Here is a 25,978-nt window from a genome sequence, read left to right on the forward strand (position 1 = left end):
ATCATCATAAAGCAAAGGTAAACAGACTACAGTAAAAATACAATAAATGAGATCAAAACCATAAAAAAAGAAAAAACATACCTTCACTACAGAATGGTCTTTTGATACCAGAGAAATTCACCATTTCATGCAGTGTTTTCTCCTCTTGGCAGTATTCACAGTATGTAACTATGCAGTGCAGTTTCTTATAATCATCAGAACAAGTTCTGCTGCAGAACTGGTATACTTTGTTCTAAACATAAAATAAAGTATAAAAAAGGGGTTAAGTATTAAGATTGGCATAGAGCAACTTTTAAACAAGAATATGCCTTTAATACTCAAATGCTTAAAAAATGTGGCATGAGCAAAGATGCAAGTATATACGAGGTAGTGTGACCTCTACCAATAGAGGTAACAGCTTTTGATTAAACTGACACTCAATGCTACAGAAGTTATTTGTCATTAAGTATTTCACATGGAGAAAGTGACAACTGAGAAAGAATACATATTGGTGGATCTTAAAAAACAGCGCTATTTTCCTCTTTTTCAATTTACAGACAAGTTTCAAGATGATCTAAGATCAGCTATAATCTCTAAAGCAGAGTAGTTGAATAGGAAATGAAGATAACTGTGACCTACCTGTACTATAATTGTTGTTCTTCAAGATGTGGATACAGACGTGAGGTCCACTCGTATGCATGCAGCCAGTGCGCCAAAGCAATTTGCTTAGAAGTACCCATCGGGGCTGCACACATGCCCTCTGGCCCCTCATAGCCCACCCAGGGCTATTTAAGGTTGGCACCACTCTGACCCCACTCAGTTCCATTGCACTGGAATCCAAGACTGGAGACTTCAGTATAGAGAGGACAGAGGGTGGATCATGGAATATACATCTGCACCCATATCTCGAAGAACAACAGTTACAGAGCAGGTAGATAACCACTTTTTCTTTGAGTAGTTGCAGACATGTATTCCACCAAGATGTCTCACAAGCAGTAATGGAAGGAGATGGGGCTCGGAATCTTCTTAATAGCAACTACAGAACTGCCCTTCCAAAGTTTGCATCTGATCAAGATGCAGTTTTAACAGTGTAGTGTTTGGTAAAAGGATGTATGGAAGACAAGCTTGCACCCCAGCAAATATCCAATATGAGGTTACTTACTGTAACTGGAGTTTTTTTTGAGATCTGTGGTCCCTATCTGTATCCCACACATTGGTACACACATGCACCATATGCCTGAGTCCAGAAGTTTTTCCAAGCAGTGTCCGTTGACCCACATGCGTGCAGTATCTCCCCTTGTGCTCCTGATGAAGGGTATAAGGGGCAGTGCGAGTTGATGCCACTCCAGTTCCTCCTCTTACTGCAACATAATCAAGTCTGAAGTGGAAGGAGGGCAGGCAGTGGAATATAGAAAGGGGCCATACATTTCAATAAACCTCCAGTTACAGTTAAGTAACCACCTCTTCTTCAAGTGCTGGTCCCTATGGGTATTCCACACATGGGTGACTTGCAAGCAGTGATCAGAGTGGAGGAGGGTGCGCAGATGCTGGTAGCAGAGCTGTTAATAATACAGCCCTTCCTATTGCTGCATCCGCAGCTGTCACTTGAGTCAGGGCATAGTGTGCTGTAAACGTGCGGAGAGATCACCAAGTTGCAGCTTTGCAAATCTCCTGCAATGGAATCTGATAAGGATGCTGTGGAGGCTGCTTGGGCTTGCATTGAGTAAGCTGTAACACCCCTGGGAGCGGAAGCTTTGCTATCTTATAGCATTCTAGTATACATCCTGAAACCCACTTAGAAATTCTCTGGAAGGATACGGCTAGGCCCTTTGATCTTTCTGCTATTGCGACGAAGTCTCAGAGACTTTCTAATGGGCTTAGTTCTCTGCAGGTAGAACTCCAGGGCGTGTCTGACGTCAAGGGAGTGCAGTTTCTTGTCCCCAGGAGAGGAATGAGGTTTTAGGCCTGGTCTACACCGGGGGTGGGTGGGAGGGGGGGGAAGAGATCGATCTAAGTTACGCAACTTCAGCTACATGAATAACGTAGCTGAAGTCGATGTACTTAGACCTACTCACTGCGGTGTCTTCACTGCAGTGAGTCGACTGCTGCCGCTCCCCCATCAACTCCGCCTGCACCTCTCGCAGCGGCAGAGTACAGGAGTCGATGGGACAGCGCTCAGGGATCAATTTATCGCATCTAGACTAGACGTGATAAATTGACTCCCACTGGATCGATTGCTGCCCGCCAATCCGGCGGGTAGTGTAGACATACCCATAGAAAACATACAAGTAAGTGAACTGATTGGTTGATATGGAATTCGGACACAATCTTGGGGAAGAATTTCGGATGTAGCCAAAGGGAGACCTCCTCCTTGTGGAATACTGTGAAAGGAGGGGCTGCCATCATGGCTGATGGCTCACTGACTCTCCTGGCCAAAGTGATGGCTACTAAGAACGCTACTTTCATGGTGAGGTAGGTCATGGCACAGATTGCCATAGATTTGAAGAGTGGCCCTGGGAGAATTGACAGGATGAGGTTAAGGTCCCACTGAAGCCTGGATTACTTGATGGGTGGGAAGTTTCTGATCAAGCCTTTCATAAAGAGTACGATCATTGGGTGCATGAAGATAGAGCATCCCTATACCAGGGGAAGGAAGGTGCTAAATGTTGGTAGGTGTACATGAAGCGAGCTAAGGGATAAACCTGGTGTTTTTAGGGCGAGGAAATAGTCGAGGATAACCAGAATGTCTACCGTGGTGAGGGAATGGTGGTAGTGGCACACCCAAGAAGAAAAGGGGCATCATTTAGCTTGGTAGTATGTCCTTGAAGACTCTTTCCTGGTCTGGTTAAGGACTACCTGGACCGAGGCAGAGTATGAGTGTGCTATGTCCGACACCCATCCAAACACCAAGCCATGAGGTGTAGTGAGCTCAGGTTGGAAAGCCTGAGCCTTCCACAGTCTTGTGTCAGGAGAACCTGGAATAGGCCAATCCTGATGGGCTGGTGTGTGGACAGAACTGTGTTGGCCAATAGGGTGTTAGGAGGAGGATGGCGGCTTCGTCTTGGCAAATCTTCCTGAGAACCTGTGGTCTGAGAGGAATGGGGAAAAGGCATATCAGAGGCTGCTCGTCCAGGGAAACAGGAGAGCGTCGCCCTATGAGTCACTGGAGCAGTATTTGGGCAGCTTTCTGTTCATCTGGGACGCAAACAGGTCCAATAGGGGAGTACCCCACTGCGGAAAGATGTTGGTCAGACCTGTGTAGTGTATTTCCCATTTATGATCTGTGTACAGACTTCTGCTTAGTCTGTCCGCTACGTAGTTCTGAGCAGCTGGGAGGTATGCGACCTGTGTGGTAACCTGATTCCTGACACACCAGTGGCACAGTAGGACTACCTCGAAGCAGGAGGGGGACAAGATCTCGCTCTTCCCTGTTAGTTTATGTATACCATCATGATGATATTGTCTGATAGGACTTGCAAGCAGATGGAACGTATGAGGGGAAGGAAGGCCTTGTAGGCTAGGTGGACTGTTCTGAGTTCCAGCAAGTTTATATGCAGCCTGGTTTCCCATGGTGTCCATGACCCCTCGCCTGCATGGCAGTCCAGGTGAGCACCCCTCCTGTAAGGGAGACTGTTGGTATGGGAGAGCTGGAGGGGATCCCCACCATGACCTTGAATGGGTTGGACCACCAACCAAGAAAGGCAAGAACTTCTGAGGGAACAGTGACTCAGGAATCGATGTGATGCCTGTTAGGTTGAGTGGACCCAGGCTTGTAGACACCGCAAATGGAGCCTGGCAAAAACTGTCATGTGTGCATGAGGCCATTGTATAACTAAGCTTTCTAAACTACAGGATAACTATTTATAGTAAACATATACAGTAACGCTTCTAAAGATTAGAAGAGCGAAGAGGAACAGAGTTCTGACTCAAGCCATGTGGTGGTAAGAGGGAACTGGAGTGGTGTTGACCTGCACCACCCCTTATACTCTCACGGGAAAGCACAAGGGGAGATACTGTGCATGTGCGGGTCAATGGACACTGCTTGGAAAAACTTCCAGACTCAGGTGCATGGCGCATGTGTGTACCCATGTGCGGAATACATAGAGGGACTAGCACTTGAAGAAAAAACGTTATTGAGAAATGCGACCAAAGTCACTTGGGCCCTCAACAAATGAACCACCAGTCTCCATGGAGATGTGGTCTGAGCAACTCCATGTGCTGTCGTAATGCAGAAAGTAATCTAACTGTGTGGAAACCTTTTGACCCTTCATCTGATCCGCAGAAGAGACAAAAAGTTGAGGTGATGCCTTAAATGATCTTATACCAATGTTCATTTCATATCCAAGGAATGAAGATGCTACTCATTCACATCTGAGTGAGGCTTGGTGAAACTGTGACACTACTTTTGGATACAGAGGCTCAACTATTAAGGCTTGCAGTTCACTAACTCTCCTCATAGTAATTATAGCTTTTTATTTTTATTGCTGTCTTTTGGCAAAGGGGAGACAGAGAGCAAGTTGCTAGTGGCTCAAAATGGAGGAGTCATGAGGGCAGCCAGTATAGTACTGAGGTCCCACAAGGGAATCATTTCTTTTACAGCTGGAAAGAGGAGGACAAGACCTTTTAGAAAGATAAGATAACTATCACGTACTTGGAAAATCCCAACTTCCCCTGCATCAGAGGATAAAGTGCTGAGCTCGAGCTGAGACAGATCTGAGGACCTAAGTTGTAACAGGTAATCCAAAATTTCTTGAATATGTGCTAGCATCAGTTGAATTCCCCAAGCCAATGACCAAACTAGGTAAACCCAGTAGAAGGATTTCTCCTAAGAAATAGGACTTGCTGCACTGCTTGAGAACATTGTTCTTCCTCCTCATCTAACCATGAAGTACCCACACGATTAGGTGCAGACTGCTTGGCACTGGATGCTATATCTGACCATGGTGTTGTGTCAACAGGTAAGGAATGAGGGGAAGAAATCTGCGAGGTCGAACTGACAGATTGTGAAGGTCAGAAAACCAGCACTGTCTCAGCCAAACTAGTGCAATGAGTATCACTCTGACAGGATCCAACTTCAGTTTGAGAATAACCTGAGGGACAAGTGGAATCTGGGGGAATGAATACATCAGGGCTGATACCCAATTCAAATGGAAGGCATTGATTAATGAGACAGACTGAGACCCCCTCGAGCGTAAAACTGACTGCATTTCTTGGTGTCTTTCATTGCAAACAGGGCAATTGTCTGAATGCCCTATTTTTTTTTAAAGTGAATCTCAGCATACAGCCCTTCACAGACCATTGGTGACTGGGAGAAATTCCTGCAGAATGATTGACCACCCGATTCTGTGAACCTGGTAAGTGTGCAACTGTGAGAATGATGTCTTCCTCGATGCAAAAATGCCAAAACATCATGGCTTCCTGACAGAGCTGGTTGGAGTCAACTTCTCCTTGCCTGTTCACATAGTACATTGTAGTGGTATTGTCATTAAGTGTGTGAATCATTGCACACCCTTGATCTAATCCCAAAAGGCCAGGCAAGCATTGTCAATCACTCAAAGCTCCAGGACACTGACATGAAGGGAAACTTCCTGTTCTGTTCATACACCCCGCACTTTCAATGTCCCTAAATGCACCCTCCAACCTATTGTGGAGGCATCAATAATTATAGTCCTGGTCACTGGAGGACAGGTGAAAGGAATATGGCAAGTAGGCATCCAGAAGATTGAGGACAGAAAACCAGACATTCTCCTCTAATGTTGGGAGAACTATAGCTAAGGTTACTATATGGAATCTCATATTGCTGATGTAGTTGTTGAGACCTCAGAGGTCCCGAATATGTCTCATCCCTCCATGGGGTTTGGGGATCAGGAATTTATGGGAGTAGAATCCCTTTCCCTGATGCTGAATGGGAACTTCCTCTACGGCTCCCAAAGTGCAGAGTCTCAATTTGCTGTAGAAGCACTGACTCATGAAAGGGTTCCCTGAAAAGGGACAAAGTTGGGGTCTGTGAAGGGGGGGGACAGACAGGAATTGGATGGCATAACCCAATCCTACCATGCTTAGAATCCATACATCTGTGGTTATTGTTTCCTAAACACTGTAGAAAAGGGACAATCTGTCCCTAAATGGCAGGGAATTGGTATGGAAGTTGATGACTGGTATGTTGACCTCCACAGGAAAGCCAATTTGATTGCTTGCCTAAAACTGATAGAGGAATTGCAAATGGAGCACTTCTCCTTGATATGCCCCTCTCCCAGGCACAATACGCACTGATAATGGGGACTGCTACTGCAGGTAACTACTTCACACGAGGGACAGTGCTGGAAACCTTGTGAAGGCATTGCACCATCCAAAAAAACAACTATTTAACTAATCTAACACTAGGGGTCTACTACTAACTGTAACTACATATAAAAAAAAGAGAGAGAGAAAACACTCTCAGACTACAATATATGAGGTAAATACCTCATAAAATGCTCTAACTCAAGCCGTGGGTGGTGAGAGGGAACCTAGGAGGGTTAGGGCGGCACCACCTTTAAAAAGCCCTAGGAGGAGCTACAAGGGGCCAAAAGGAGCATGCACCACCCAATTGATATTACTAAGCCAAGTTCTCCAGCACTGGCATGCACACACGAGTGGAATACATGTCTGCAACTACTCAAAGAAAAAGCAGGCTTCAACCTCTACAGCTGAGGTGAGAAAAGAGAATTACCTTTTACTTTAAATTCTAGATCCTTTTTGCTATAGATAATATGGTATTTGAGTACATGCACATGTGCGCGCACACACTCTCTCGCAAAACCTTTTGATTCCATCAGTAAAACACAAATTTAATTATAGGTTTAACATGATTAATACCCAATTTTTGCTAATTAAAACATTAAAAAGAAAAGTTATTCAAACTTTAAGGACTACCTCACTATTAAGAGGTACACATTTAAACAAAATATAGGTTTAAAAACCTCTTCGTAAGTAACCTATTTGGCAAGTACATGTAACCAGTCCCTACTTCCTTGATAATACTGAAGCAGAACATACCTCCCACTCCAGTACTTCTGGTTTTGAACAAAAAGAACTTTTGCAATAATTGCATTTCAGCTGAATGTCACTTGGAGACACAAACTGACCATTGGTTGAAGACTGCACACTAAGAGTCTGAAAAATATAAAAACATATACACATCACTGTAGAAAGTGTGTTATACAAATTTACATTTTTCTTAATTAAAATATGTTTCATTAAAGTTACACTGTTAACGACAATATAGGTTTTTATATTATTGAATTCAGAAGCTTTCCTTGTAGAAGGTACGATAAATCTTTCCACTTTTGATTGATTCTCCCCACCTCTCTCAATTGCTTTACAGGTCTTTTCCCTCATCTTCACAATCTACTACTCTTGCTATAATCCATTTGTTTCACCTCTGATGATCTTCAGTCTTGTTTCTTATATATTCCCATCTACTGTACTCAATGTTAAGGACCTCTTTAGGCTGCTCCTTGTGTGTATGCATAAAGCTGAAGAGCATCCTCCCCCTTTGCCCCCCACCACGGATCAGTTGACACAATTAATCAGTCATGTAGCTTGAAGTAAACAATTCCCATTTAGAATGATCAAACTATCATTTATATCAGAGGTTTCGTATGAAAGGAACTAGACAAAGCAATATTTATAAAGAACCCCCGCCCCCCCGCAAAAAATAAAAGAAAAAACAAGGCAGATTAACACTACCCTGCCCTCAGGCAAAAGCCTGAGAATGGAGAAATGTCTTAAATGGTCAAACTTGGGTTCTAGCAGATCAGATGAGGAAATAAATGCCAGAGTAGAGGGCAATCTACTGAGAATACCTTGCACCCAATTCCCAGAAAAATCTGGGAATACAAGCTGTGTCCCAATGGACGCAACTGTCATGGCAAGAAGAGGCACTCGCTCAGGTAACCAGATCCCACACCATTTAGGGCTTTTAGATTAAAGGAGACATCTTGTATTGCATCTGGAGATGTACAGGAAGCCTTTAAACATCACTAAATCAACCACCAACTATTCTCTGTGCTGTGGTCATGCCAGAGTCTCAATCAACGGTGGTCACAGAAATCTGAGATAGCACTACCTTCCCCACACCCACCTTCTTAATAGCCTTTCCCAAAAGAGAAAGATTATAAACAGGACAATAACAAGTTTGCAACATTTATTTATTTATTTTTAAAAGTAGGGAACTAATCAAAGTTTGGGATAAGCTTTAACTTCAAACAATAATGGACTCATTACCACTGCTCCAGCTGATTTCAAAAGCCATGTCAGTTCAGGGTTTAACTCACATTTCTCAGGACAGCTCTCCTTGAAACTTCAAGTTCATACAGATGTGCTTCACTGGCATAAAACTGACCAACACTGGCGCATCTTAATCAAGTAACATACCGATGTACACTGGACTGGTGCAAGACCCAACTTTGCACAAGTGCGACATCAGGAATTTGCATGAGTTTTCACTCTGGTGTACTAATGTAGATGAGGCCTCAGAGTAAAACTGGCCTAACCTCAAACAGAAAAGATTACGTTTTGTTTCTTCAAATAACTGCGTCATAATAACTTGAACCCAGTGCGATGTCCACAAACAGTACTCCATGCAAGCATTTCAGGGCCTCTGAATCTTCACACCTGTCACATTATGTCCAGCACAGATCTTTGCAGTATTATGTAATGGGTTTATTTAAACTTCATCACATTTTGGCTTGTTCTATTGCCTGCTTTAAATAGTTCTATTCTGCACTGGGAGTTGTGCAAGTGCTATGAAGAGTAGGATCTACAACTTGCTACATCCTCATACTTGCAGATGCCAGGACAAAGTCAGCAGCTCCTCCGGCACATATTACTGGACTAATGACCACAGTTTATTCTGATAAGCAATCATGCCTTTGGGTGTTGGTGCTCAAAGAGTAAAATAGTATGGGTTTTTTTTAAGTTTAAGTTTTCTTGTTCTGTTGATTTTTTCCTTTGTCTTATTACTGAAAATCCTCTCTTGCATTTTTCTCTCCAGGATCCAGAGGGAGGAGTAGTCTGAGTCTAGAGAGAAGATCTCTCTCCAGGTCCTTCAACTCCCCATTCTGTTCCTCTCCCCACTATCCACTCCCCCACTAAGTGCAGGGGAGGCCCTAGGGAGTTGCACTGGTTGGGAAATGAGCAGGTAGTAAAGCAACATGCAGAGGTAGGTGGTTCCTTTTTATCAGAGCTTTGGATGTTGCTAAAACAGTTGACAGGCACTTGTGACAACCCATAGGCAATAAGTACATTAGAAATGGTGTGTGTTCATGACCACTGACCATTGCTTTTTGTCATTTTTGTTGTCCAAAAAAATCACTTAAAAGGGAGGGCAAAGGAAAATCTTTTTTTTTTTTTGGGGGGTATGTTAAAGGCGATCTGAAAAAACTGGTGATGTGGCTTTTTTGCTTCTTTTGATATATAAAAGTCCTGAAAGGATTTTATTTAATGTTCCCCTGCTCTTCTTTATATATTAGAAATTCAGGTCCTGTCTAGGCTGGAAGGCAAGTGACCGGATAAATAGCAAAATAGTTACATGACAAAAGTGAAAATTAAAGAGTTGAGAATGGAGGGATTTTTAGTCAGTTCAAAATTTGTTTTTAATTAATATTTAAAGTTTAATGACTATCATTTTAGATAATGGAAATTGTTGTTTACGAGTTTTAATATACACACATCTTCAATTAAAATACAGCTCACAACAAGCACCACAGAGGTCTACCAGAGATTGCCAGGGAAGACCAGAATTTACATTCCTGATATTTCTAAAATAAAAAACAAGCAAAGAAGAATTTTTTTAAAATATCAAAATAATCCTTCAGGCCATTTAGAATACCTCACTGAGCCCATCTATAAGACCTCTACCCCACTCACAATTAATTTCTTCTTCTTTAACTTTTGAGTGGACTTATAAGTTGCCTATTGTTGTTTTTTCCCCTTACTCAGTCTATCCTTACATTGCAAGCTGCTCAAAGAGAACATCCTTCTTGAATGTCTGGGAAGCGTCTAAAACATAGTGTGTACTACAGTTAGAATAAATAAATCAAGCAGCAAAAAAAAGGGCACAAGACCATTAAAGACCAGGCACCTTTAAGTTATTTTTTATTAATATTTGTATTAAAGTTGTATTTTAAATTATACATTCGTTCCCTTCTTTGTTGAGCTCTCATCTGAGCCAAGAATGGTCATGTTTCGTTGCAGCTGCTCGAGGGCTTGCCCTGAATACAGAGGACATAGGAAGTGCCAGGCACAGATGAGACCATCAGAGACCACAATCAGGCTTCCATCCAAGCAACTTAACAGGTGACACAGCCAGTGCTCTAAGCTGTCAAACTATCACTAAAGAGTGGAACAGGAACAGTCTGGGATTGCACTGGGAGGACTGAAGCACTAATGCAATTGCTAAACCCTGCCCTTACATTCTACACTGGCACTGCAACTGGTGGAACGTGATGAAGTGCTGAATAACATGAAAGTTAGGGTTGCTCTGAGCAAGGGCAGTTCAAATTGCAGTAGCAATTTTGCATATGGATGCATGTGTTACAAGTCTTCTAAGAGGTCCAAACAGTAGTGAGCACACCAAGTTTTTCTGGTTTTGACAAAGATAAAATGAACAACCCAGAAAGAATCAAATTGCTCCAATCAGTGAAATAATGTAAACAAAAAAAAAACAAAAAAATCAAAGTGCATAAAATGTGTCTGTTTCTTAGAAGAACTAATTTATCAGTCACCCATCCACCCAGGATTGTTCCACAAGCAAATTTCAACAACCTTACAGCACTGGGAAAGAAAAAAAAAAACTACCTCCATTACAGCCTCCGTTCAGGAACGTCAAATATTTTCTCTACTATTATCAGACTCATAGCATGGATTTCCACGACCAACATGCCAACCTCCCATCACACGCATTCCATGGTAGAGGACAAGAGAGAACAGCATACTACCTGGCCACCAACAAAATGGGCAACAAATTACAGGATGTTCTACTTAAAGAAGTCTGAAACCTACTAGATCCAGCACTCTCTAGGCACACTCAAAAACTGGAAGACTAGAAAAAAGATGTCGAGACATGGTGAAAGACAAGACTATTTAAGTAAGGCACTTTACGCCCATTCAGGACTGATGCTACTGGCAAGATGACCTAGCAAGCTCATACTGCAGCACCACATCTTCAGAAAGAAGGAATTTCCAGCCTCAGTTTCCTTAAATATCAAGTTCAGACATGACCAAAAAAAAACAACCTTCAATTGTTCCAGTGGACTTAATGGCAGCACAATGTTGGATGGAAACATTAATATGATATACGAATAACTTTATACTTAACCCTGCAACATTATTAGCTTCAGAAGACCAAGCAGTATATTTAGGATATATGGAAAGGCCTCAGACATTCTTGCATAGCGTTTCACCAGCAACCACCTATGGAACAACAGCCTTAGGTAAACATGCTGGTCTTCTCTCAGTCACAAGGATGAATGGTTACACTCAACTGCTCAAGGAAAGGAGAACAGTATTCATGTACTAGCATAAATGCCATGGCATATACCTCAAGTGAACTGTTCAAATGCTTTTAATATGTTATCAAGTAATTTTTATTTGAAAATGAAAGGATTATTCAAGAGAAGATATAGTATCAGAGTGGGAAACATAGCAACCTACTTTAAGAGTAGAGTGAACGAATAAGATCTTGAATCAAAGGGATTTGATCAAAGTATCACCTTGCATTTTCTCTCTTAACAGTGCAGAACCACCCATGACTAGTAAAAATAAAAATCACTGGTGGAACCCTATATTCACACCTTTCTGCAAAACTTTCAGCCCTTTAGGAGTAAAAGCAAACTGTACAGAGTGGCTGGACGACAAATTGTTAGATAATAGCTAATACTAATTCATGTCAAACTCATTTTAACTGAGTAAATCCCAGTTTGAGAGGATTCACTTAAAAAAGACTATTAAAGAAAAAACAGGTACACTACTAGGCACATATTAGCTATTACTGTTGAAATGGGTAAAAAGGTGAAGCTAAATTTACATTAGCAAACATTAAGAATATTCGGAGTATGATATTAAGTCAATTATTTAATCCATCACATGGTTTGTAGTACTGCTGCTCACATGGTTCATTAAATAAATAAATCCATCACCCACTGCTTGAAGCATTGCACATGCATTTGGTGGCTGAGTGTCCCTCATTTTTGTCAGAGAATCTCATATTTTGTGAATAAAATCAAGCAAATTCAGAATTAATTGTCTTTTTCCATAGATGAAGGGCAACATCTTGACTGAAGAGGGTGAAAAAAAACTGGTTTCCTCTTCTTGAGTTCAGTACCATGTTGTTCACTCTGGTATTAGAGATGCTGGGAATACTTCATGCCACAACCTGTGCTTTAGATCGCTGTCCTTCCTTTCAAGGTTTATTCAGAGGAGTGGAACACGGGTGAACTGTTGATAGATATCGACTCTTCCTTCAGAGGAGTTGGCTTCTATTAAGTAAGTGATTATATGACCAAAAGTCAGCACCCGAAGTGGACGATTTAGCCAACTACCACTAAGTATCTGACCTTCCATCCCTGGTTGAAAGTATTTAAAAGCTTGCGCCAAGACAATTTGTGGATGCCTCAGATCATCTTAGTCCATGTTAACCTGGGCTGGGCACAGCCCTAGTATAGCACAAACACTGTAATAGTAGCACTGGCTGATCTCCTATGAAAGAGGAACAGCCGGTAGCCATGCCGACATTTGTAGATCTATCAGCTGCTTTCAGTATTTTGGATGAAACACTGTCTGGTCTGCAAAGCCAAGCAGGAGAAGACAGGATTGTCCTTTAGTAGCTTTCTCTCTCAAGAGATACTGAACTGTTTTGTGTAATTGCTTTTCAGCCTCAAGAGCTCTCACATGTGGAATTCTGCAGGATTCCATCTTACTGAACAAGGAGGGTATGTGGGAATGACAAATATACATGACTGTTGGGAGGGTTAGCAAGAGGCATGTGTTATAGTGTTCTCAATAAGCTGACGACACCCAGCTCTATTTTGTTATTTCATCCAATCTAGACAGTGCTGTTGGATGCCTTACCAGATGTTTGGTAGACTGGGGCACAGATGAAGGCTATCTGACTGAAGCTCAATCTGGAGAAGATTGATGTGATGCTGGTAGATTTGTGAGAAGCAACCAGAAAATGCAGGGGGGATTACATCTGCTCCCATAAATGTGCAAACTTTAACAACATATGGGAAGCCATTTGGGGGTATTGCTGGATCCCCAGTCACTGTTGGGCAATCATATAGCAACAATACTAGGAAGACTTTATTCCATTTTTATTTAATCTGGAGATTGCAACAATTTCTTTCAGATGCAGACTAGGCTATTGTCATTCATACCTTTCTCACCTAAAGATTTAACTACTGCAATGCAGTCTATATGGAGGCTACACCTTAAATCAAACCAGAAATTGAAGCTTGTGAGGAACGTGACAGTCCGTTTGGTAAATAGCATATCCCACCAGAAGAACAGGGTATCAGTGCTCTGGGATATGCATTGGCAACCTATTTGTTTTCTGGGTGCAGTTTAAGTGGTTAATTTTCATCTGCAAGTCTTCAATGGCACAGGATGCAACAGTTTCAGAGAGCACCTCTGTCCCCATGACATATTGCTGTAGTTGCAGTCAGTGGAGCCCCATATGGTAGGTATTCAAACATGAAGGACCCTCAACTTTGGAATACACTTCCCCCACTTGGTCTGAAAGATCCAAAATTTGTTGTCCTTCAGTGCACGCTGTAGGGCTCATCTTTGTACACATACTTTTTTTTTGGGGGGGGGGGGGAAAGATGTGATGAGGACTGATATTGGTGGGTGTGCCCACGTATTGCGGGGATATATTTTTAATTGGTTATTTTCAGATTTTTAGGTTCTGAGTTTTATTCTTTATGAAATTGTACTTTTCATTATGTCAAAGTTCCCTGTGGCCCGAGATAGGCTTTTTTTAGTTTTAGTAAAAAACTCAAAATAAGCTATATAAAAGCCAGATATTTTAATATGCACATATTTAACACACGCATAAACAAATATATATATATATATTTCTTTTTTCAGGGAGGAAAAGATTTAACACAACAGCTAACCTGAAATTTAGCTACACAACTGGAACTGCAAAAGTTGTACAGTTTTCCATCAGGCATTGTGGCTTGATATTGAGGTAAAGAGTTTCGTTTACAAAAGTGGCAAATAATTCCCATACCTAAAAGAAAAACGTAGTTTACACAGAAAGTAAATACAAGTAGTAGTGTACAAATTTACTGGGTTATAATTTACCACTTCCCCTCATTTTATTAATGTAAAACCTAAACTTCATAATTAAATTTTCTTACCAAAAAAACACAAAACTATTAGGCTCTGAAAATCTCTCTCTCTTACACACACACACACACACACCCCACAGAAAAAATATATATTTTAGTTCTTCCTGATCTTCTTTGTTAAACCTCAGTGTTAAAGTATTTTCGTGTTCAATCAAAAACTTATTAGTATTTCCAATTTAGTGATCAAGCTTATTCACTCTGTCTCCTTTTCCCACTCAGAAATCTTGATAGATTTATACACCCCTTTCCCAGAATAAATGTCTTGGCTAAATGACGCATCTTGTGAAGGAGACACAGTTGCAATGCCTCATGCATATGGACGGAAATTTATTCAGTATTGGATGGTATCAAATATGAAAAAGTACCCCCTACATGCATGAAGACTGTACTATATCTGACTCTGTAGCATCACTAGTGTACACTATTTATTATGTCTCAACGTTTCCCCCCCAGTAACCTACAAGTCTCAATACACTGGAAAACTTTTTTTACGGGGGGACAATTTGGGAATCAATAAGCTAAAAGGAAGAGAGTTGCAATATTCCAAATGGAAGATGACCAGAGCAGGGACTAAAATATTACAAGTCTAGAATATAAAAAGAGAGTATGTTTTTCCTTTAAAATCTGCAAAACACTCATATACAATAGTGATGAGTGTAATTTTAAAACCTACATGAATTTATATTCTAAAATAGAAAAAACATACTTTTGCAAATCTTATGTCTTTTCTTCTTCACAAGAGAAATAAACAGAAGTAAAACATGGAAGTCAATTTTTTTTTAAAATTCAAGTCTACTCTTATCAGTGATGAAAAGCCACCATCCTTTTCACTTACTTTGTGATTTTGCATATTTTGATTTGTGTGTGTTCATGCATGCAGTTGAGCAGTATGGCTCCATATATCCATTAGGTCCTATGCACTGAGTCATTTCAAAAAACCTGCACTGAGCTCTGCAACCAGTACAAGTTGTTAATTTGCCATATTTCTAAAACATAAAACAAAGCAAAACAATGCATTAGTTATGACTTTAAAGTTATATTACAATAAGTACACAGGAAGATACATTTTCTGCTATTCTCACCTTATTAGAATCTTCCTGTATTACATAAAAGATCTAGAACATTTCTTTTGGCAGGAAAGGATGGCTTGGCTAAAAATAAATATTTTTTAAAATTTCAATAGTATTGAAAACAATTTTGTGAACTGTGTTAGAGCCTAGGTAAGTCTGAGTGGTTACAATAGTTTGGAGGTACCCATATTTATCCCTTCCTGCTAGCGGACAAATGGTGTAATGAAAGAGGAGAGTCTTTTCTTGGAGGGAGGTGGGATGGAGAACTGAAGTTTAAAATCGGGATACTCTAGGCTCCAAAAAGGACTTCACCCATGCAGGAAGAAAGGGCACAAGTAATTAGGCACCAAAATAGAACTCAGTATGATACATGGAAAGTGGGATTTTATGTTAAATGCTAAAAAAGAAACATTAAAAATGCTTTCATGTAGTTGAACTAAAATACATGGGATCTCTCAGCTGTTGCCAGAAGCTCAGAATGGGTGACAGGGGATGAATCACTTGATGATTACCTGTTCTGTTCATTCCCTCTGGGGCACCTGGCATTGGCCACTGTCAGAAGACAGGATACTGGGCTAGATGTACCTTGGGTGTGACCCAGTATGGCCGTTCTTATGTTCTTTTGTAAGCAGTAAGACTGGTTTCATCTTAAACCACTCCCAACGTAATTTTAGATATAAAATGGCCAAGACCTTGTGCATCAGTATCTTATAGAACAGGGCTCGGCAACCTTTCAGAAATGGTGTGCCAAGTCTTCATTTATTCACTCTAATTTAAGGTTTCGCGTGCTAGTAATACATTTTAACATTTTTAGAAGGTCTCTTTCTATAAATCTATAATATATAACTAAACTATTGTTGTATATAAAGTAAATAAGGTTTTTAAAATGTTTAAGAAGCTTCATTTAAAATTAAATTAAAATGCAGAGCCCCCCGGACCGGTGGCCAGGACCTGGGCTGTGTGAATGCCACTGAAAATCAGCTCGCGTGCCGCCTGTGGCACGCATGCCATAGGTTGCCTACCCCTGTTATAGAAATACCCTCTACTTAACCTTCCACCCTGAATGATTCTTATAAGACTATCAGTAGCAAAATAATTACTGGTGAAATACAACATACTTTCAGTGGGATCAAAGGCTCCACTGAGGTTGTCTGATGTTATGTTATATCATGGCTACTATGAATACTGTTGCAGCTAGCAGAGCTAACATGAATATTGTTAGAGCTGAAACTTCCTGGCTCTGACAAATCCTGAAGAGTGGATTTCTCTTAACTTTAGAATATCTTGGGCTCCTGTCCTGATGCATTTGAGCCATGTCTAGAAGAGTTTCTATGTACGTCAACTGATCACCGAATGACAAGTTGAGACTTTGGGTGAACTCTAGGTAATTACAACACCGTGATGGTGACCGACTGATTTCAGATACTCCCCACTCCCACCAGTAGTATCATTCCACCCCACAAGAGCATTCTCAAACCATGCAGATAAGCCAAACTAGGCCAAGGTAATCACTTAGTGAACACAAGCAGTACAGATGCCAACACAAAAGGCAATACACAAAATGGATAGTGCTGTCTTATACAAATTTAATACAGATCTCACAGTTAGGTAAGGATCCAAATGTACACAAAACATCAACAAGATAGAGGCCACTGGCTTTGTGTTCTGTATCTAGTAGTAGTAAACTTGCTCCTAGGTGACCATCTTGAATTTTTCCTTTGAACGATTACTGATTCATATATCACCAAGTTCGATGAAGCTCTTCTAACATTTTAGGTATCTGTAAGCACTTGGAATAAAATCTGTTCCCTAATTTTGTCAAGTAGCTCATGCTTGATGGTAGACATTTTCAAGAGGGATTTTTTTTTTTTTGCAGCATCTTTTCCTAGTAATCATTTCCCCAAATCATTCAACACCTAGGTCCAGGGGAGAGAAGTGGAAGGGCCCTTCCACTTCTGCTTCAATCGGTCAAAAGGAGGATGTAAGGGCATAATTATCCTGTTTGCAGAGGGAACCTCATTTGGGTACTTTTGGCTCGCTTAGTCTTTAAGGATTTATCATCAGTGACTTAGTCAAATCCAGAAGTCTATGCAGTCACTGGAGAAACTTGTGGAAGGTCAGTTCTTCCAGAGCAGAGTCTATAATATTCTCTCGCCTCTGTAAAATGTACACACACACACACACCCCCCCCCCCCCCAATTTGGTGAATTAATTTGCAACAGATAACACAGCCTCACAGTACTCCAAAGAGTTCGGCTTCTTGACCTGTGCAAGCCACTTTAAGGTAACCTGTGTTGTCAATCCGTTCTGCTTCAAGAGTGGCTGGGTCTGTGCTGATTTGGACAATCTTAGCACCAAGGAGGGATTCAACTCTGGCTTCTATTTAGAGAATCAATCCTTTGAAGGATTCCAGGCCAATTTTATGCCCATCTTACTGGAAATTTTCCAGAATGCCTCTTGGAGAGTTTGCACGTTGTGGGTGACATTTCTAATCAGACATATGACACCCACACAATTTACTCAACTCCCAAGCACAAAATGCAAAAGTCATGCTCACCTGTGAGGAATATCTCGCAGCAGCACTTCTTGAAACCATGTAAAGCAAACGTTAAAGAATTTAGCTATACTGAGCACAGTAAAGACCTCAAGGCAGAGTCTATGCAGGACTGGAATCCAGGAAGAAAGACCTAAGAGCATTGAGTAATTTCTCCAAAGTCTATGCAGATAACCACTCAACGGTTCTAAGCAAAATCTGGAAGCACCGATGCAATTATGCTAAAAGGGGGCTTTATAGATAGACTGTATCCAGGAGCAGAATCAGAAAGCAGGAATGCAGTATGAAGGATGTCAGACTAAATGATCCCGATGATCCCTTCTGGCCTTTAAGTCTATGAGTCTATGACAAATCACTGGAGCCTCCACAGGATTCTGGACTAGAAGAAGAGATCAAAATTAAGCTGTCAGGCCTTGATGGCTACCAGCACTCCAGGGTATGGAAAAATAGGCATGCAAAAAAAAATGAAATTTATTATACATTGAATGGTGCGAGAACACTCTGAAGGATATCCTATGTGTAATGAAGGAATGGTGGGCAAAACGGAGTTGCAAAGGCAGCCTGTAGTGGGGTGGTCACCTGCTCCTGCCTGGAGGGGCTTAAAACAGCCCTGGAGAGGGCTGGGGCAGGGGAAAAGTTGGGCTGATTGGGAAGCAGGAGCCACGCCCCAAACAGACCCAACTGGCCCTATAAAGGCCAGGGAAGCCAGGAGCAGGAACACTCTCTCTCTCTAGCCTTTGGAGAGGGAGGGACCAGGCTGCCTGGGGAGCTGAGGAAGGTACCGAGGGTGGGGCAGTGCTGGGGAAGGGCCAGGGAGCTGAGGAGCTCCAGCCTAGCAGAGCCCCAGGCTGCAGGCTAAAGGAAGCGCCCACTAGAGGGTACTAGGGCTGCAGAGGGGCAGCTCCGCTATACGTAGAGGCAGCGGGTCCAAACCAAACCTTGCCTGTGATGAGTGGCTTATACTACAGTCTGCCCCAGGGAGTGGGGGCTAGTTGGTGACTAGCAGTAGCCTACAACTGAGGCAAGGCGGGGATAGTGGGTGGGAGTTCCCCGGGAGGGGAGATCCAGAGACTGAGGGATTTTCTGCCAGAGGGCAGTACCCCTGCGTGCAAGGGGCACCAGGTCCGGGAGGGACATGGGGGCCAACACCGGCCTGCAGAGGTCGCTCCAGCAGCTGGAGAGCTAATTCCCGGAAGGTACCAGCAGGAGGCGCCACAGGGGTGAGTCCCACACAGTTACACAGCCAGACAAGGTTGCAGAGACCTTATTGCATGTCTGGAAGCAAGGAAAGACCACCTGGATGTCTGGACTAAGGAAATGGCATTTAGTATACAATCAGTAGCGTAAGAAGGTGTCAAGGCCCACTACCAGTGTTTCCGAGATTCAAACAGACTTGCAATTAAAGAAGTTCCTATTCTACTTCATGCTGCAAGCTTGAAACTTTAGAGTGAGAAAATCTGTGCTGATGGTATCTAGAAAGAAATCTCTAAATCCAAACCTAGAGATCGTAATTTGCTCAATATTTTTATTTTATACTAGAAAGCCAATGTCTTTATATTTTCATCCCACGAGTTTCTATATGGACAAAAACTGTACCATAAGTAATACAATTTTCCCAGTGGTACATTAAGGTGTAATTCTATGGAAAGATTCTGGAGGTATCTCATCATAACAACAAAGCTCTCACTGTTTGTCACTGACCCCTACAAGGAGATTTTAGCACTTCTGCAATATTGATAGTACAGTATTTAACACAATATTTTGTATAGAAAAATCTCCCTCTCCAATCCCATTATCACTTTTTCCAACTCAAACTCCTGTGCCACCTCCTCTTCTGAAACTTTTTTCAATATCTTGTTTCTACTCCTGTCGGCCCTCCACCAAGCTAGTATGTTTGAATGTTAAAACCATGTGCAATCCCAAAAGTATACTAAATGTATAAACTTTTCAGCTTTCACTTTATGTTAGGTACTAAACAGTATTCGAGACAATACAGGCGCCTCAGATGGCTTTTGTATGAAATGGCACATGGTTCTGAGATATTACAAAAGATGGTTTCCATTTATTCTGCAATTCTGCTGGTGAGGACCTGCTGTAAAATCTAAGCTTTGCTGTAGAAATGAATGATGGAATTTAACTCTTCATTAACACACATTAACAACTCTTCATTCTCTCATACAGTTGTGAAGACAACTGTCAAAACTCAAAAATATAAGCCAAAGTGGTGTTCTCTATTTCCAAGATAACAGAAAACCTGAAACAATATTGCTGAGAAATGTAATGCTCTCCCTTTCATCACAATGGGTTATTGTTTTTATTTGTTAAGCATCAACAATATGCTCAGCCCAATAGACAAGATAAATAAGAAGACAGTCCTGACCTTGGAAGCCTTACAATCCTGAAATCGGCAGGGAAAAAAGATAAACCAAGATGCACTAAGAGAATGAGAGGAAGAAGTTACCGTAGATAAATTTTTTAAAAGTCTTAAATATTGTGGGCCTTAAGGAAAAAATGGGTCTTCAGATAGGATGCAAATGAAGAAACTATATAGTTCCTCAACGATGGAATTGAAAAGGCGTTCCAAGTAGGGGCAGCTTGAAGACTGACCGAAGGAAAAGGAAATAAAGCAATCAAGAGGTCACTGAAACTAGCATTGCTGGCAGCCCAACACTGTAGCATTTAATTTCAGAAAGGGGAACTAAACAAAAATGAAGAAGTTAGTGAAACAGAAATTAAAAGGTACAGCGCCAAAAGTGAAATCCCTGCAAGCTGCATGGAAACTTTTTAAAGACACCATAATAGAGGTTTACCTTAAATGTTTACCCCAAATTAAAAAACATAGTAAGAGAACCAAAAATGTGCCACCGTGGCTAAACAACAAAGTAAAAGAAGCAGTGAGAGGCAAAAAGGCATACTTTAAAAAGTGGAAGTTAAATCCTAGTAAGGAAACTAGAAAGGAGCATAAACTCTGGCAAATGAAGTGTAAAAATATAATTAGAAAGGTCAAAAAAGAATTTGAAGAACAGCTAGCCAAAGACTCAAAAAAGTAATAGCAAAAAAATGTTTAAGTACATCAGAAGCAGGAAGCCTGCTAAACAACCAGTGGGGCTACTGGACGATTGGGATGCTAAAGGAGCAGTCAACGACAATAAGGCCATTGTGGAGAAACTAAATGAATTCTTTGCATCGGTCTTCACAGCTGAGGAGGTGAAGGAAATTCCCAAAAGCCATTCTTTTTAGGTGACAAATCTGAGGAACTGTCCCAGATTGAGGTGTCATTAAAGGTGGGTTTTGAACAAATTGATAAACTAAACAGTAAGAAGTCACCAGGACCAGATGGTATTCACCCAAGAGTTCTGAAGGAACTCAAATGTGAAATCGCAGGACTACTAACTCTAGTCTGTAATCTATCATTTAAATCAGTTTCTGTGTCAAATGACTGGAGGGTAGCTAATGTGAAGCCAATTTTTTAAAAGGGCTCCAGATGTGATCCCAGCAATTACAAGCCGGTAAGTCTGACTTCAGTACGGGGCAAACTGGTTGAAACTATAGTAAAGAACAAAATTGTCAGACACATAGATGAACAGCAGGTTTAAAACAAACAAAAGGAAGTATTTCTTCACACAGCGCACAGTCAACTTGTGGAACTCTTTGCCAGAGGATGTTGTGAAAGCCAAGACTATAACAGGGTTCAAAAAAGAACTAGCTAAATTCATGGAGGATAGGTCCATCAATGGCCATTAGCCAGGATGGGCAGTAGGGTGACCAGATAGCAAGGATGAAAAATCAGGACGGGGGTAGGGGGGTAATAGGCACCTATATAAGAAAAAGCCCCAAATATCAAGACTGTCCCTATAAAATCAGGACATCTGGTCACCCTAATGGGCAGGGATGGTGTCCCTAGCCTCTGTTTGCCAGAAGCTGGGAATGAGCGTCAGAGAATGGATCACTTGATGATTACCTGTTCATTCCCTCTGGGGCACTAGCATTGGCCACTGTCAGAAAACAGGATACTGGGCTAGATGGACTTTTGGTCTGACCCAGTATGGCCATTCTTATGATAAAGGGGGTAAGAAGGAATATAATAGAACTTCTTAACTTTTAAAACTGATGGTGACTTTAAACATCACTATTTCATTGATCGTTTTAGAGGGATTATTGATTCATGTATCATCAAGTTGGATGAAGCCCTTCTAACATTTTAGGTACCTGTAAGCACTTGGAATAAAATCTGTTCCCTAATTTTGTCAAGTAGCCCATGCTTGATGGAAGGAAGGCAGCAAGGGCCAGGAGGAATCCGTGGAGGGCCAGGCGAGGCAATGGGCGTCAGGGGCACCAAAATACAACAGTGTATTATTATTGAGTCTGCAAAAAAAAAAAAAAAAAAAACCTACATAAATAAATTACAATGATTTGAACTTCAGCTTTTTCATGAATCTGTTGAGGTTTTCCAGGTCTAAAATAAGCTTGAATCCACCCTTGTCTTTCAGGATTAGGAAATACCGTGAATAAAACCCCTTGCCCCTGAACTTCTGAGGAACCTCTTCTATTGCTCCAACTTCTAGAAATGGGATAGATTATTCACAAAACTGTGGGAAGGATCCAGGATCTGGTCTGATGTGTTGCCCCTGGGCGCCCCTTCAAACGTTTTGCTGAGGGGCCGAAGACTGCCTCGCCAAGCCCTGGCCTTGGTCGAAAGAGGGCTGAGGTGGCCCTAGCCTATTATTTCTGCCATGCTTCTGCCACGTATATTGGCCAAACCGGACAGTCTCTACGAAAAGAATAAATGGACACAAATCTGACATCAGGGATTACAACATTCAAGAACCAGTAGGAGAACACTTCAATGTCCCTGGTCACTTAATAACAGACTTAAAAATGGCAATTCTTCAACAAAAAAACCTTCAAAAACAGACTTCAACGTGAAACTGCAGAACTGGAATTAATTTGCAAACTGGACACCATCAAATTAGGCCTGAATAAAGACTGAGAGTGGATGGGTCACTACAAAACCTAATTTTACCATACTAATTTCCCCCTACTTTTACTCACACCTTCTTGTCAACTGTTTGAAATGGGCTACCCTCATTACCACTACAAAAGTGATTTTTCCTCCCTTGGTATTCTACAGTTAATTGAATTGTCTCATTAGACTGACCCCCCACTTGGTAAGGCAACTCCCATCTTTTCATGTACTATGTGTATGTGTGTGTGTGTGTGTGTATATATATATATATATATATATACACACACACACACACAGTACATATATATACACATACATACATACACACAAACACACACACACACACACACAGTACATATATACACATACACCTGCTACTGTATTTTCCATTCCATGCATCTGATGAAGAGGATTCTAGCCCACGAAAGCTTATGCCCAAATAAATTTGTTAGTCTCTAAGGTGCCACAAGGACTCCTCGTTGTTTTTGCTGATACAGACTAACACGGCTAACCACTCTGAAACACTTCCTGCTGTAATCCTGTCTAGGATGAGCAGGGTAGAAGCGTGGGGGATGCTGTGATCTGAAATGTTTCCTTTGTGGGGCTCGTGTATGAAGCCCCAAAGATTTTAGTGTTGCTTGTGAGTCTTTGAAAGTGTGGAGCTTGGCATCTGTTTGCTCCAAGAACAACCCTGAGCCCTTGAAGGGCAAGTCCTGAATTGTTTGCTGAACATAAGAATGGCCCTATTACGTCAGACCAAAGGTCCATCTAGCCAGTATCCTGTCTTCCGACAGTGGCCAGTGCCAGGTGCCCCAGAGGGAATGAACAGAACAGGTAATCATCAAGTGGCCCATCCCCTGTCACTCATTCCCAGCTTCTGGCAAAAAGAGGCAGGGACACCATTCCTGCCCATCCTGGCTAATAGCCATTGATGGACCTATCCTCCATGAATTTATCTAGTTTTTTTTTTAACCCAGTTATGGTCTTGGCCTTCACAACATCCTCTGGCAAGGAGTTCCACAGGTTGACTGTATATTGTACAAAGAAATACTTCTTTGTTTTAAACCTGCTCCCTATTAATTTCATTTGGTGACCCCTAGTTCTTGTGTTATGAGAAGTAGTAAACAACACTTCCTTATCTACTTTCTCTACACCAGTCATGATTTTATAGACCTCAATCGTATCTCCCTTTAGCCATCTCTTTTCCAATCAGAAAAGTCGAAGCCTGCAGCCACAAGCTCCTTCTCACAGCTATGGCGGTTGAGATAGTGCGGGTTGCTGAGTCTAGAAAGGCTTGCAAGGAGGTTCTTGATCTTGCCTGGATTTAGTTGGAAGAAACTCTTTATACTTGGTCAGAGCGTTCCAAGAATTAAAATTGTAGCAGCTGAGGACCGTTTGCTGGTTGGCAATATGAAGCTGGACTCCTCCAGTAGAGCAGACCTTATGGCCAAAGAGGTCCAGCTTCTTCACCTCTTTATATTTGGGCATTGGGCTCTGCTACCCTTACCTCTCCTTTTCTTTTGCGGCCGCCACAACTAATGTGCCCGGCTAAGGGTGAGTAAATAGGTACTCGACCCTTTTGAGGGTACAAAGGACTTTCTTTCCACTCCTTTGGCTGTGGGGGTAAGAGAGGCGGGTATCTGCCATAGAGTCTTGGTGGTGTTTTGGATGGTCTTAATCAGGGGTAAGGCCACCCTTGAAGGACCTTCAGGTGTCAGGATGTCCAACATAGGGTCAGTATCCTTCGACACCTCTTCTGCCTGGAGGCCCAAGTTCTGAGCCACTCTCCTGAGTAACTCCAAGTGTGCTCTGTTGTCCATAGCTGGTAACGTGGCAGACGAGCCCGTCATTGCCTCGTCAGGGGAGGATGAGTATAATGCCTTTGACGGCACCGGGTCCTCTTGTCCCTCCAGTTTGCGGGGATTCCCCTGCGCTGATGTCTCTTGTGCAGTGCCTAGGGTGATACCGGCCCTGGTGCCGGCTTCAGAGCCTCGCAGTGGTTCTTCAGCTATAGATGATGCTGGGGGAGCTCGCCTTTCTGAGGCGACAGACAAAGACCTCGAGCCTGGCCCTGGGTACACCCACATAGTCCAGAAGGGCCACTGTGCTGGCCCCTGCCATTGCATCATGAGAAACTACTACCCCTCCCTCCTGCCTTGATCGGTAGTGAGAGCAGTGTTGGCTCTGTTTTTACATGTACAACTCCAACTGAGTCCAAAGATGACTCCATTCTCGGTGACCACAGTGGTGCCAAACAAGGCAGTGCTGGAGAGTATTGCTGAGGGGAAGGCACGGCACTTCACTGTGGTGTTGGGGGCGGTGCCAGGGACAGTGAAGCTATCATAGCCATGAGGTCCCTGGCTGCCCCGAACGTGTCCGGAGTAGACAGAAGATCCAGCTCCTCCACCTGGCTCTCCCACGTGGGGAAATCCACCAGTACTGGAATCGACAGACCTCTCTGCAACGCCGGAGTCAAGAGTGCCGGTTTAGCTGAAGCAGGGGCTCAGTGTCCTGACACGAGATGCACTCTGCTAGCGCTTTCATCCTCCATTGCTCTAGGTGTAGGCGAAGCGAATGCCCTCTCTCAGATTTCTTTTGCTTCTTGTGTGGCACTGGTGAATGAGAGCAGTGCTTGGTAGCCGCACTAGAATTGTTCAGTGCTGGGGAGCAGCAATGCCAAGAGTCTCTAGACCCAGAGTCCTTTTATGGCACCACAGCCTCTCTCACTGAGGCCAGTGTGCTCTGTACTGAAGCACTGGGTTTCGGATCCGACACGGACTGGGGATGGAGAGCTGGCTCCATGAAGAAATAGAAATAGAAATTAATGGAGATATCCCATCTCCTAGAACTGGAAGGGACCTTGAAAGGTCATCGAGTCCAGCCCCCTGCCTTCACTAGCAGGACCAAGTACTGATTTTGCCCCAGATCCCCAAGTGGCCCCCTCAAGGATTGAACTCACAACCCTGGGTTTAGCAGGCCAATGCTCAAACCACTGAGCTATCCCTCCCCCCTG

At 42.3% G+C, this 25,978-nt stretch overlaps 1 protein-coding gene across 2 annotated transcripts in view; it reads right to left on the reverse strand.

The window, feature by feature from the left end:
• ZMYM2 (zinc finger MYM-type containing 2) overlaps window positions 1-25,978 on the reverse strand; it is a 185,168-nt gene that overhangs the window by 66,146 nt on the left and 93,044 nt on the right. For both annotated transcript variants that reach the window (XM_065420814.1, XM_065420807.1), the window contains 4 exons: window positions 15,211-15,361; window positions 14,139-14,254; window positions 7,018-7,134; window positions 82-232 (listed from right to left, as the gene is read on the reverse strand). In XM_065420814.1, coding sequence (XP_065276886.1) covers window positions 82-232; window positions 7,018-7,134; window positions 14,139-14,254; window positions 15,211-15,361 — 535 coding nt within the window. The remainder of the gene's footprint in view (window positions 1-81; window positions 233-7,017; window positions 7,135-14,138; window positions 14,255-15,210; window positions 15,362-25,978) is intronic.

This window comes from Emys orbicularis, chromosome 1 (genome assembly GCF_028017835.1).
Source record: "Emys orbicularis isolate rEmyOrb1 chromosome 1, rEmyOrb1.hap1, whole genome shotgun sequence".
NCBI classification, from domain to species: domain Eukaryota; kingdom Metazoa; phylum Chordata; order Testudines; family Emydidae; genus Emys; species Emys orbicularis.